Source organism: Phragmites australis, chromosome 23 (assembly GCF_958298935.1).
Source record: "Phragmites australis chromosome 23, lpPhrAust1.1, whole genome shotgun sequence".
In the NCBI taxonomy this organism is placed as follows: domain Eukaryota; kingdom Viridiplantae; phylum Streptophyta; class Magnoliopsida; order Poales; family Poaceae; genus Phragmites; species Phragmites australis.
Window position 1 is genome coordinate 19,463,984 of NC_084943.1, and position 14,333 is coordinate 19,478,316.

The window sequence follows — 14,333 nt, forward strand, 5'->3', positions numbered from 1 at the left end:
AATAGGTGGTTTTAAAAACTAATTGCTAAGCGGACAAGAAAACAATCAAGGATAAACTAGGGAACACTAGAGCAATAAAAAGAACAACTAAGACCTAAGTTGAGGTTTGCAAACCTAGAGTGACATGCAACAATTTATAATCTAGTAAGATAAATTACTTAAAGTAAATTGCATAAAAGTAAATGATAAGATAAAGTGCTCAAAGATGACACAAGAGATTTTTTCCCATGGTCTCGGTGATTTGTCGATCACCCCTAATCCATATTGAGGTGAGTTCAAGCTTCAAACCGCTTCTCTATCAAGTATTCAATTCTCATACAAGAAAGAGCTCATTTGAGCAACTTGACCTTAAGCCGGCAATGAACAAGAACTACTCATAACCTCGATTTCACTAGGGAAGCACTTTACCACTCCGGCAAGGTGTGCTCAACCTCTCACAAAAACCACTACGGCTGTCGGTGATATGGGAACCAGGGGTTCCCGAGTCTCGATGTCAGGACAGCGCAGTGCCACATGGCACCCTCCCTCGGGGACCATCTCCCTGAGGGCCCGAGAAAAACCAGGTCCGGGAGGGGGTGCTCGGGGCCAAGAACAGTTGGCCCCCGAGTACACAGAGTGCCCCGAGGACCCGAGAAAAGACAGGTCCGGGAGGGGGTGCTCGGGGCCAAGAACAGTTGGTCCCCGAGTACCCAGAGTGCCCTGAGGACCCGAGAAGAGCCAGGTCCGGGAGAGGGTGCTCGGGGCCAAGAACAGTTGGTCCCCAAGTACCCAGAGTTTCCCGAGGACCCGAGAAGAGCCAGGCCCGGGAGGGAGTGCTCGGGGCCAAGAACAGTTGGTCCCCGAGTACCCAGAGTGCCCCGAGGACCCGAGAAGAGCCAGGTCTAGGAGGGGGTGCTCGGGGCCAAGAACAGTTGGTCCCTGAGTACCCAGAGTTCCCGGAGGACCCGAGAAGAGCCAGGCCCGGGAGGGGGTGCTCGGGACCAAGAACAGTTAGTCCCCGAGTACCCAGAGTTCCCCGAGGACCCGAGAATCCCCTTACCGGTGGACCCCGCAAGGACTCCACGATGAGGTGTCGATCGGTGGGAGGCCCGATGCTGCATTTAAGGGGGAGCGTGACCGGTCACGTCCAACCACTCCCACCACGCCTGTCGTACTGAGTACGTTAGTCCCTGCCACCGCCTGGCAGGAAGACGTGGGCACAATTAATGTGGCGGGTCCCATCGCATGTCCCTTCGCGGGGCCCATGGAGACAGACGGCTTGTAGATATCTTTGATGGGCTTGAGGCTTACCGCCTATCGTCCTGTTACATCAGACCGTGTCAGACCTACTCTGACCAGACAGGCATGAGAGGGTACTCAGAGGCTGGCCGGTGGGCCCCCTACACCTGCTAAAGTTGGGACGTGAAGACCGACGGGACCGTCCGAGGGATGCATTTTCAACCCTATGTAATATCAACTCTAGACCCATGATGGTTGTTTTCCATTTATTGTTTACAGGACTTATGCCCTCGTTCTGGGTACTCCCTGGAGGGCCTCCCCCCCCCCCTGATAGATAAAGGGGGGAGCACTTCGTAGAAAGGGGACTTGATAGATAGACCAAAAACCTGACTTGAGATAGCCAGAGCTTGTAACATAGAGAAAAACGAGAGTGCTAGAGATCCAGAGAAAGGCATTCCAAAAGCATTAATAACACACTAGACACATAGGAGTAGAGTATTACGCCTCCGTACGGCCTGAACATGTCTAAATCCTTGGTGCATTCATTGCTACTAGCCTACGACGATTCATCCCGCCTAAGTCCCACACACATTAACCCCACGTAAGAGGTAGATCCAGGACCAGCCCCCCAGCCGAATCTCAAAGGGGTCCCTCAGGATCCCCGCTTGCGGTGTTCATCCACCGACAGCGGCACCTTCACAATTTTCTTTGAAGGCCTCGTCGGTGTCACAACCTCCAAGCCGTCTAGGAGGCGGCAACCTCTAAGAGTAATAAGTTGACGATGCTTGCTTGAAGGATCACAAGTGCCAAATTGCTCAAATCCTTTGGAAATTATGCACTAATTACTCTCAACCTCTCAAGGATGCAATTACGAGCTAATAGAGAGGGAGAGTTGAGGGCTAGAGCTCAAAGAGTTGTGTTTATGTGTTAGAGTCAAGAGTTGCAATCAATGAGCCAGCCAATCCCATATTTATACCCACATTCACAAAATCTAGCCGTTACTGTCAAGCTGACAACTTCGCGTAAGTGGCGGTCAGACCACAGAACAAGAGGCGGTTAGACCACCACCGTACAACGGCTACAGCAACGATCGAATTAAATTCTGACATATCCAGGTGGTCAGACCGCCATACACTTTCGGTGAGACCGGAATACTCTGGGCTGTCACCGACGGACCCTGCGATCAGACCGCCAGAGCAAAAACTCTATGTATGATTCTCGGTCAGATCGGCAAGTCCCACGGTCAGACCGCGACTAAGTTTTGCTCAGGATTTTGGGATTCTTTATACAGCGGTCAGACCACCCAGAGGGCCGGTCAGACCGCCACTCTCATAAAAGCAAGACTGCACTGGAATATTCACCGTTTATAGGAGAGTTTACCCTATGTGTTGAGATTTTTTCTAATCTCTTAGGACCAAATGAGTTTGAGATCAAATCGTACTTGAATGAGTTTAAGGTATAATGGAGATGCATTGAATGCTTAGGGTAATCAAAATGAAGATCATTACAATAGCAAGATCATTTCAATTGGAATTCATGAATAATATATTTATCTTTCAATTGCTATTATAAAAAAGATCTTCTACTTCAATTTTTAATTGGAATCGTAATGAAGGGTCATATAAAAGTAAAGTCAAGCAATGATGAACAATGATATACTATATCAATTCAATGCTTTCTTGGTAATTTATTATTAATTCATACATTTAATGTCATAGATTCAACCTAGGTTTTCTTACTCAAGCTAGGTTTTCTTACTCAAGTCAACGGGTGATTACAAACTTCTCGTGGCACTCCACAATCCTTGTGTGCTCTACAGGCGACGCCTTGCCGTCTAGGAGCACGAGGCTCTGAGAGAAAAAGATCACAAGTGAACGTTTGACGACGAACTCAATGCTCAAAGATTGGATTTTGGTTCAACAACTCAAATCACATTTCCAAACCCTATCTCTCAATTCTTGCAACAATCTAAGCACTAGAGAGATTTGGAAGTGCTCTTGAATGCTTTGGGAGGCTTTGTCAAAGAGTAGCTCAGCAGCAACAGCAAGCATTCAATTCAAAGAGGTGGGGAGGTATTTATAGCTATCCCTCAAAAACTAGCCGTTACTGTTCTGGTGAACTGACCCGGAGTATCTGATGAACACCGGAGACTCCGGCCATCATTTCAAAACGGGCTCAGAACAGTGTCAGAACTAGCCGTTACAGTTATGTTGAATTGACCCGGAGTATCCGGTGTACACCGGAGACTTCGGGTGGCACTTAGACGCCACACAGAAAAGACTCGGAGACTTACCGGACTCTCTGGCCTCTCCAGATACCAGAGTATCTGGTGAACCCCGGAGACTCCGATATTTTTAAAATAAATTCGAACCGAGACTCTCTGGCGGAGTCTCACTCGGAGACTCCGACCGAAAACACTAACTACCGGAGTATCCGGTGAACACCGGAGACTCGGGACATTTTAAAATTAAATTGAAACCGAGGCTCTCTACCGGAGTATCTCTCGGAGACTCTGGCCAAAAACATCAAGCACCGAAGTATCCGGTGAATACTGGAGACTCCAGACAATTAAAATTAAATCGAAACTGAGACTCTCTGGCGGAGTCTCACTCGGAGACTCCGGCCGAAAACACTAAGTACCGGAGTATCCGGTGTACATCGAAGACTCCGGACTCAAAACACTTTAGCCTATTTTCCGGTGTCCATGAGTGAATGTGTCTCTCAACATTTGGTTCTAAGAGGTTATTTTGAGCACTGAGACACCATCAAAACTATCAATTGCATCCCTCTTGATAGTACGGCTTTCCTAAACTCAATTTCAAAGATAAAATCAAATTAAATTCTATTGAGTACTACAAACCGTTTCTCTTTTCTTTTTGAGGAACGCCAACATCGTATAACTTCACCAATGAAATTAAAACATGTTCATAGCTTGAATAAACTAATTAGTTCCTTAATCGTTTTGTTATCAATAAGCCAAAACCCACTTAGGGGGTCTAGGTGCACTTTCATATAGCTAATATGTTTGGAGGAGAATTTCTTTGTGGACAAATCCTCTCTATTTGGCAAGTCCTCCAAAATTCTTCTATTTTAGTTTTAATGTCAATTGAGAGGAGAAATTGTACTATATATTATATTTTATAAGAGAGCTTTGCTTATAGGGAAGTTTTAAAGGCAATGTATTTGAGAAATGAGGTGAAGTTTTTTGCATGTATAAGTTGAATAGTTTTGCTTTGCATTGCATATTCATTTTCATATATATATATATTGTCATGCTTGCGAGAAACCAAATTTAAATGTGTCTTGGTTTATATGTGATGGTTGATTGACAAGGTTGAAGATTTGGTTTGATGAATTGTGGCATTGCTTAAGCATGTTTATGTATTATAATTACGATAACGACGAACCAAAGTTGCAGAGAAAAGTAGAGTTGGAGTTTTTGTCTCTGAACCAGGAAAATTTGTATATGCCGGATGATCCAGTACTGAAAAATTTGTACATGCCGGAGGGTTTTGACTCAGAAGAGAAAATCCATTTCAACACTAGATGATCCGATAATGGTCAGCAGTGCACGTCGAACTAATTTTTCCAGAGAGGTTGCAAAGCGTGTCTAGTGTGATTCTATACGCCAAATAATTCGACAATGGTCAGCAGTGCATACCGAACTAATTTTCCAAAGAGGTTGCAAACTGACTTGTCTAGTGGGTTACACTCATCGAATGGTCTGACGATGGAGGAGTACACACTGGATGCTTCGTCGAATGATTTTCCAAAAAGTTTTTAGGGGAGTCAGAATTACACTCGCTGGATGGTCCATTGGTTAGAGGGCAATAAATGTCGGATCATCCAGCGGTCATGATTTGTCTGAGATAAGCTTTTTTATTGAGGATTTTGATTTTGACTAATCTAGAATGGAGTTAGAGATACGTTTGTGCTTATCTTACGATGTATAGATGATTGATACAACTTGACAGTCGACGATAGGATGATTAGGGCTAAGCGAGATGTTTGGTACTGGATAATCGAGTAGGTCGAATGGAGTCAAGAATGATCCTAGCTGCACACGTAAAGATCAAACAAAGTGTAAGAAGGCATACGAAGATGATATGTTAACAAAATCAAGCGAAAATGATCTGAGAGATCGAGAGTTGTATAATTGTCATGACTAAACATGTCAAGCTTCAGACTCTGTATGCTAAGTTACCTGTCGGTTTGAGACTGAGAAAAAGATGATGTTACCCATCCCATCAATGACAAACAGCAACAAAGGTCCAGTCCACAAGAAAGACCGAACAGATGATGTTAACTGGTAGACACGAAATTATTTTGATTTTGATTAACTGGTCTGAGAGCAGCATAGGATTTCTTTTAACTACAATCGAACTCCTGTGAAGTGATAGTACGATGTACTCTGTTTGCAATCTCGTAACATGACGTGTAGAACGAACGCCATGTCGCGACCAGATTCACCGCTCCCCTTCACAGCTCGAGCTTGCTGGCGAGGTACCATGAGTGCATGGCCAGGCTGCCGAACGCCATGATGTTGGCCAGTGACGACAGACCGTGGATCATCCCAAACTTCTTGTTCATCGCGGCGAGGGTAGGGTTGCTCTTGGCCACCTGTTGGTTCTTCGACCACCCCACCTCCTCGCCGATATTCAGGTCCCGCTCGATCTTGTGCCTCTTCATCATCATCTGCAGTGAGCAATCAGCCAACTATATCAAGCAGATGCACACCAGAAGATGCAGGGGACGAAAACGGGCATGTTCTATCTAGTCTAAGATAGTTCCCAAAGGCTTTGCTTCATACTGGAAAAGAACACAAGTGTAGTCGTATAGTATACAGATGGATATGGAATTGAAAAATCAAATTGCTGCTACTTGAAACAAGATTAATGACTACTGAGATCTTCATACACCAGGAAATGTTATACTGGCAACTGGGGAAGCCTTTTACTAAATCATGTAACCATACAACCAATGGGGAAAGAAGCACGAGCATGTTTAACCAGAGATGTTGATTCTCAAAATTCATAAAATAAACAAGTTTGACTGGTACAGGGCACCCTGTGCCTGCCAACTTACACATGGTCCACAGCTTCAAACAACACCCCAATCACTTGCAAGATCCATAAAATAACCACTTTTGACCCAAAAATTTTGGTAAGTAACTGCATTAATATCTTATGCCAACTAACATTCACTCTGTGGGTCGTGAGAGACATTGTGCTGTCAATCTCAGCCATCTAAAGCTTAGCTTCAATTTTAGTTTCAATCACGAAATATTCAATAAAAAATGTTTTTTATCAGAATATTGAGTGCCGACTGATTGGCACCTTAACTTGTGCTTTTCAGATGGTTGCCCAAACCATCTGTGCAATCATAAGTCAATGATATAGAACCACCATCACACCTTTAGTATACCATTAAATGAAGAAAACTATTCAACCACAATATGGGAGCAATCATTTTAGAGAACAGTTGTATGTCATATCAACCACCACCATATCATAATATTTGCATGAAGGAAAACAGTCTTTAGGGCAACAAATAACACCATATCAACTAGGTCTATTTACCTGAAAAAAATTGGGTATTGGCTATAACTCCTGTGAAGAAGCTACGCAAACAAGCAAAAACAATATAGCGAAGGCTGATTTGCTCATTGGACATTACCCAAAATTAGCTTTATGGCAGAGTAGCACAAAACAGTAACCTTCCAAGAGTCAATGAGCCCAGATATAAAAAGACGAACCCTACGGCCCGGTATTATTACCTTTCGCGACTAGGTCGCTAGTATTAGCTAACAAGAAAGCGATTAACTTAACACGAGCTTGTGAACTAAACCAACTCGTTATTAGTTCACTGACCACATGCAGGTTCTGCATTCAACTGGCAATTATAACACAACGCCAATTGTTTGTTTCTCCTCTCTAATAAACTGCACAACAGATAAAGTATTACTCAATTTCCTACAAGTTTAGATAATTAGTAATGAGTGACTTATTCACTAACTCATATATTGTTATGATCCTAGGATCATTAGGGGGATAAACATCCGCCAGGAAGATAGCTGGGCAGCGTCGGCTGCTAGGGGAAGGATTAGACTATAGATTGGGGAGACTTAGAATATTGGGGACACTTAGATTAATTCTTCTTTTGCTTGATTACAAGGATGTGCTGGCTGCCCTTTTATATAGAGAGGGGAAATTGCAATCCTAATTCAATTCCAACTCTTAACATATCTCCTACCAAACTTATCTCTAAACAGTCCTAATTCAATCCGACTCCTAACTTATCTATGAACAAATCAATTCGAATCCTAACATAACAAACTTATCTCCTAATTAAAAAGGCAAGCCGGCCGTGGTGCTCCTTGGGCCTGCTGCTGCCGTGGTGCTTCTTGGGCCCATACGAGCGGCCGGTTGGCTGCCATGACATATACACTCCTGCAATCATATCAACCCTAGAAATCATGCATCCACTATAGCCATCACAAATCCTGAATTACCATAGTATCCGTTCCTTTCTAGCGAGCTATCTTATACCTAGTAACTAACATTCACTCGGTGTATCGCGTGAGACACTGTGCTGTCGATGTCTGCCATTTAACGCTTAGGTTGGATACTAGTTTAAATCACGAAGTAAACGTACTGTTTAGATGAAATTAAAATTGTATGTTTTTCACCAAAATATTTTAAAATACAATTGGATCGAAATAGACATGTTTCTGATATCTTGGCTTCTCAGAATAGTAACAAAATATAATGCCACACCATATGTACACTTATAACTGCATATATAGAAGTACCATTACACACTTAGAATAAGATATAATAAATAAAGCTATTCAAACACATTCGAGCAATCATTTTAGTAAACAGCTGTGTATCAGAACAACCACCACTATATTATAAAAGGCATATTTGCGTGAAAGATGTAGATTTTAGGCTGCAGCAAATAAAATCATATGATTATGCAAGGTAAATTTGCATTAAAAAAATTGGCCTTTTGCTATATCAGTGAGCACTACATTATGACTCCTGTTTGCCTGAAGAAGTAACACAAACAAGCAAAAGCAATAGAGCAATAAAGTGAAGACTGTTTTGCTCATTACGCGGTACACACTTACCTAGTATGCCTTCTCACAGAACACAAAACTACCCAAAATTTGCTTTTGAATAAGGCAGCAGAAAGCAGCCAACGGCCTGATACGGGGCACCATGTGCCTGCCAACTACATATGGACAGTACAGGGTTCAAGCAACATCCAATCCTACTTGCAACACCTAGCTGGTAACCATTTTTTACCAACGAAAAAATTGATAAGTGAAGTAACTACCTTATTATCTTATACCGAGTAATTAACACTCTTACACTCACTCTGTATGTTGCGTGAGACATCACGCAGCCAATCTCCATCATCTTATACTTAGCTTGGATCAAGGATTTCTAGTTTCAGTCACAAAGTAAAGTAATTGTACAATGAAAACGGAATTCTATTTTTCACCAGAATATTGAGATTACAATTTGATTGAAGTACACATTGTTCTGATATTTTGGCACTCTTAACATAGGCTTCTCAGAATAGTGCAGCTGATGACACACTGTATGTGCACTTATAAGTCCATAATATAGAACAAACCTAGCACACCATTCAATGAAGAAAGTTATTGAAACATAATATTCAAGTAAGCATTTTGGTAAATAGTTGTTTAAATTATCATAGCAACAACCACCATACTATACAAGGCATATTTGCATGAAAGATACAGCTTCAGGCTGCAGTGAATACCATCATATGATTATACAAGGTATATGTGTCAAAAATTGGCTCTTTGCTGTATCAGTGAAGGATGTGTTGTTCATTAGGCATTACCTAATATGCCTGCCAACCAAGACTACTGAAAACTAGCTTTCTAATACGGTAGCACAAAGCAGCCAGCGGCTCGATATATTACCTTCCCGCAGCTAGTTTGCCACTATTAGCTAACAAGAAATCAATCAACTAACAAGAGTTTGTGAACTAAACAATGTCATCATTAGTTCATTGACTATGTGTTATTGCATTCAAGTGACAGCCATATCACATTGCAAATTATTTACTCCTCAAGCAACTGTGCAACAGGCTAATTGTTAATCAATTTCCTACAATTCCTGCAGATAAATAGCGATGAACAACTTGTACTGACTTATGCACACTTCTGCGATTATATCAACTATCAAGTCTATGAATAGCATGATCAAGGCTACCACAGGGAGTCGCCTAGTGGGGCGGGGCGGCGGAAAAGGTGATTGCTCACCTCGATGGTCATGGGGGTGAAGACCAGCAGGTTAGAGAGGTTGCAGCCGAGCGCAGAGACGAGGAACCCGAGCTGGTAGCGCTCCACGGCCGACGCTGTCTTCCACGGGTGGAGGTACGCGAAGGCGGCGACGGAGATGGCGGCGCAGGCGGAGATGAGCGTGAAGTAGGCCGGGAACATCTTGCTCTGCAGGTTCCCGAACTGGTGCCTCGGCAGGTTCCTGCGAAGACCAAGATTCAATACCATCTCGACGCAACACAACACAAAAGCCATCAGTCCAATCGATCGATCGAGTAGTCGATTCTTGGAGCAGACATTTTTTGCCAAGATTCTTGGTTGTTGGATTGGGCCAAGAAGAGGAGAGAGGAGAGAAAGGTTGGGTTTTGAGAGGGGGGAGGGGGCGGCTTACTTGAACATGATGATGCCGCCGATGAAGGTGGCCCAGAGGGCGGCGCCCCAGGAGGTGGCGAAGGAGAGGAGGTGGGCCAGCTTGGCGGCGGTGACGGCGCCGGCGCCGGCGCCGGAGGGGGAGCCAAGGAGGGCGTCGGGGACGAAGAGGACACCCGCGGCGAAGAAGCACACCGCCGCCAGGAACCGAGTCGCCCACCCCATCGGTCGCCGCCGATTGCCGGTCGCCGGTGTAGAGAGAGGAGGAGGCAAGCAAGGGATCGGGGAGTCGGGGAATTCTCGAGAGAAGAAGGATAGTTAAGGCAGTGGTTGGTAGGGAAAAAAAAAGCAAAATAGCTCTCATACCAGAGTCTGTCCCCTACGCTTTGCTAAAATAGCACTGATGTGCCTATGACACGTGGGGTTTTTGCTCTCATATCACACTCTCTCCTGCACTTTGCCAATGTAGCACTCATGTATGTATGACACATAGATAGGGTTAGATCGAGTAAATTTCATAAAGTGTTATTTTAGCAAAGTGCAAAATTTCATAATGGTGTGAGGGATATTGCCAAAAAAAATATAGCACCCGGTCTAGATTGAGTAAATTTCATAAAATTACAAAAAAAAAATTGATCAAATTATCTAGAAATTATAAATTTTAAGAACATTGATCAGAGCACTAAAGATTACACCTTGTTTGTTTTTGCTATTAATTGTCACAATCTAGATTTTACGGAGTTTTATAATACAACTTAGGTATATTTATTTTAACATTAGATTCTAAAAAGTTGCTTCTAAAAGATAAAAATAAAATAAATAATTAGGCTGTATAATCTGTTTTTCAAAATTTAGTCTTCTTTTCTACCTAATCTATAAGCTGACATTCATCAGCTTTTTATAAATTATAATTATAGATAAAATAAAAATGCTCACACAAGCATTCTATAATTACCTATCAATACTATTATTTTGTCCAAAGTGTTTTTTTTTTCCTAGCCTTCTATTCTAATCGGTATCTCCTCCAAGTCTCCAACTGCCCGGCTTTCTCCCGATCTCCTCAGCCGCCCTCTTCCCGTCCCCTCCCCGTCGCCCCTCACCGACGCCAGCGATCTCCTCCAGCAGCCGATCTTCTCCAACCGGCGCCCCTCCAGCCAGCGTCCCTCCGCCCACCCCCTCCCCGCTGCCCCTCATCAACGCCAGCCCCTCCCAGGTGACGATCTGATATCCCAGCCCCCTCTCCCCTCCTCCTGATCTGAAGCATGGGTGAACATCAGGGAATACAATGTTTGTAATGCAATCAACTTCTGGGAAGATTTGTGGAATGATTCAATCCTGCAATTGCAATATCCTGAACTTCACTCTTTTGCCAAGAATAAGTTCATCGGTGCAATCAACTTCTGGCTCAGCTGGAACTCTTTATAATCTCTTTCAGTTACCATTGTCAGTACAAGCCTATGATCAATATCTCCATTGGAATAGACGCTGCAACAAACCAATTTAAGTCAAGAGCCAGACCAATGGTCCTACATCTGGGTGTTAGCATTTTCTCCTCAGTCAAGGTTTACAAAAGGATGCTGGGATTCCTTGATGTTCACCCATGCTGGGATTTCCTGTGTGTCAGTTGATCTCATAGCGTTTTTATTGTGTCATACAACTAGCAAAAGGGAAATTATCTTCTTAAGCAAATGTCAGCTGAATATCATTATCATTATCATATACAGAGGTGCTCTTTAGGTTCAGCAGTGCTCTATGCAGTCATTACGTTTGCTATTGTATAAGAAACAACTAATTAGAATAATATATCTGATTTTAGGCTCATGGAATCGACAACCTGGTGCTACCAACAAGAGATTACCTTTATGCGCCTTCGTTTGTGAACCTTTGCAAAGCTGCTGACTTCATCCATAGTAAGAATCTTCTCAAGATACATCTCCTGAAGGTTACTGAATGTGAAGGTCACAATTTATTATTGGGAATACTGAACTGACCTCAACATTAGTAATATGAAAACTCACTAGTTTGCTAAATTGCTTGTATGCTATGCTGTACATGCTAAGAAAAGGCATGTGGTGTAGGAGACAAACAAATATTCTGAGGTAGCAATAGGCACTAGTTAATATGGGCATGTGTCTATCTTCTGTTTTCTTCTTCCAAATATAGATGAAAACTACATTCCAAATGTCGGCCAACAATCTTCTTCTTAAGGAGGTGAAAACAATGCATTAGGAGATGAAGATGAAGACATAAATGACTTTCGTGATAATATTGCTAATGCTTTGTTTTCTATAAGAGTGTAGATTGACGATCCGTGTTGTAATATTTGCTACTTTAGATGGTTTTTATTACAAAAATTTGTATTTCTCACCTTGCTACAAGTCCAAAATGCTGTAATTGCAAATACATACATATTTCACAGCTCAACTAGCGTATAAATAGGATCAAATATGAAAAACAATGAAAGAAAATGTTAAATAGACATAAATATACACTCAGAAAAGCTAGAAGTATTATAGACATTACACAACCGAAGCAAACATCTAACCCACCCTATTCAGGATGCAAAATAACCCTCAGCTTTTCTTTTGGACTCTCAGCTTTTTACAATTCAACTTTTTAAAATCTACAATCTAGAGGCTGCTTTTTAGAATTTGAAGCTAAAACAAATAAACCCTTAGCTTGTAGATTATGAGAATCAACTTTTAAATTGTGATCATGTGTTTTTCCTTTTGCTTTTGGGGCTAGAATCTATAATCAGAATATAAACAAACAGGTGTTAGTGCCAATTCTATGGCTGAACTACAGATTTTGCACCTCCCAAACTAAATCTATAGCTTTGTAATAAAATTAGACTAAATTTAGTTCACTGATGAATGTCCTACATCTTTGTGTCACCACGAGTGATGCCTGGTTAACATCAAATGAAGATGGGAAGGGGACGTTGCAAAATCTGTAGTTTTGTGATGAAATTGGCAATATCATGTATAGCTCTCTAATTAATATCCTTTAATCTGTAGTTTTTTTGATAATTTGACCAACTAATTTGCATTCTCTGTATATCATGTATCTGGTATGTTTGTAATTTTGTGTGCATTGTTTTGCACTACTACAAAAGCTATTTTTCAAGAAGGTTCATATAATTTTTATGTGCGGTTCCTTATGTAAAAATAGCTTCATTTCTATAGACTGTTCACATAAGGAACTATCTGTGAAAACGAAGCATTTTCACATGTGATTTCTTATGTGAACCGTCTGTAATAATCACTCCATAAATAATGCCTCCCAACAGGAAGCTCCATTCAGACAGAGAGCTCGCTATGTCCGAACAGTAGAGTTCAAAGGTTACCATGGATTTTGAAAACAGAGAGGGAACATTTTGTTTTTAAATTCCTTAGAGAGCCATCTAAGGTAAGGGTATCTCATCCCTAACTAGTATCTTTTAAAAGTTTAGATTTAGATTTAAGATTTAATTAGGGTTTAGATGTGATTTAGAGATGCTCATAGTTCTAGCCAATTAGATCATCGAATTAGCTAATATTTGTAACTAATATTGATTCAATTATGTACATTCACATGATTCTAGTATTATATTTCAAAAGTGTAGCTAGAATTTGATGTTTGTTGGCCTCTATGAGGTTTTATCATGAATAGAGATTTTTTTATAGATCTAGAGAAAGAGGGAGAGGGAGTAATGAATTCATATTATTTTGAGCCATAAATTTATACTAATGTAGATTCAATTGTGTAGGCATATTATAATCATAACAAGCATATTTTTTCTTTTTTTAAAAAAAATCTTTTTTATTCTGATTTTCTAATTAATTAATTAATTAATCTAATTTTGTGATTGAAATTAAAGATGGATATAGCATAGATGTACGATGCGTCAAGACATAGATAAATATACATCAAAGTACTTTCTGCTTTTATTTAAGCTGCTGAGAATGACGCTTTGACTAAGAAGATAGATGAAATATATTATCCATGTTCTGACTACAAGAACCAGAAATTATGGGACAAATCAAGTATAATCAAATCACACTTGATCCTGAGAGATTTTTTTGAGGATTACACATGTTGATCCAATCACAGGGAACAACATACATGCGAACAAAACGATGACATCACTGCTGATCAAGTGGATGGTGTTGATGAGGAGTCGAAGGTGACACTGATGTTATGATGGATGATGATATTGATTTTAATCTGGAGGAAATATTATGCCATGTAGAACCGCATGTTTTAAGAGACCTAAGAGGTTTAGATAATATTGTGCGATTCGCTACTGCTTCTTGCGATCCATTACTGTTTATACGATTCCATATCTATTTTGACGTAAAAACAGAAGTAGCGAGAATACGTATCGAATCGATCGTAGCTTTCAATTCTTGCGAATAGATTCGTACCACGTAGGGCATATAGGCTA

General features: G+C 41.4%; 1 protein-coding gene across 1 annotated transcript; it reads right to left on the reverse strand.

Moving 5' to 3' along the window:
- Positions 1-5,530: 5,530 nt before the first annotated feature.
- On the reverse strand, positions 5,531-10,270 carry LOC133906405 (uncharacterized). The gene is made up of 3 exons (XM_062348295.1): positions 9,930-10,270; positions 9,521-9,740; positions 5,531-5,913 (listed from the first exon to the last, which is right to left on the reverse strand). The coding sequence occupies exons 1-3, from the start codon at positions 10,130-10,132 to the stop codon at positions 5,698-5,700; spliced, it is 639 nt and encodes a 212-aa protein (XP_062204279.1). The 5' UTR covers positions 10,133-10,270; the 3' UTR covers positions 5,531-5,697.
- Positions 10,271-14,333: the final 4,063 nt, after the last annotated feature.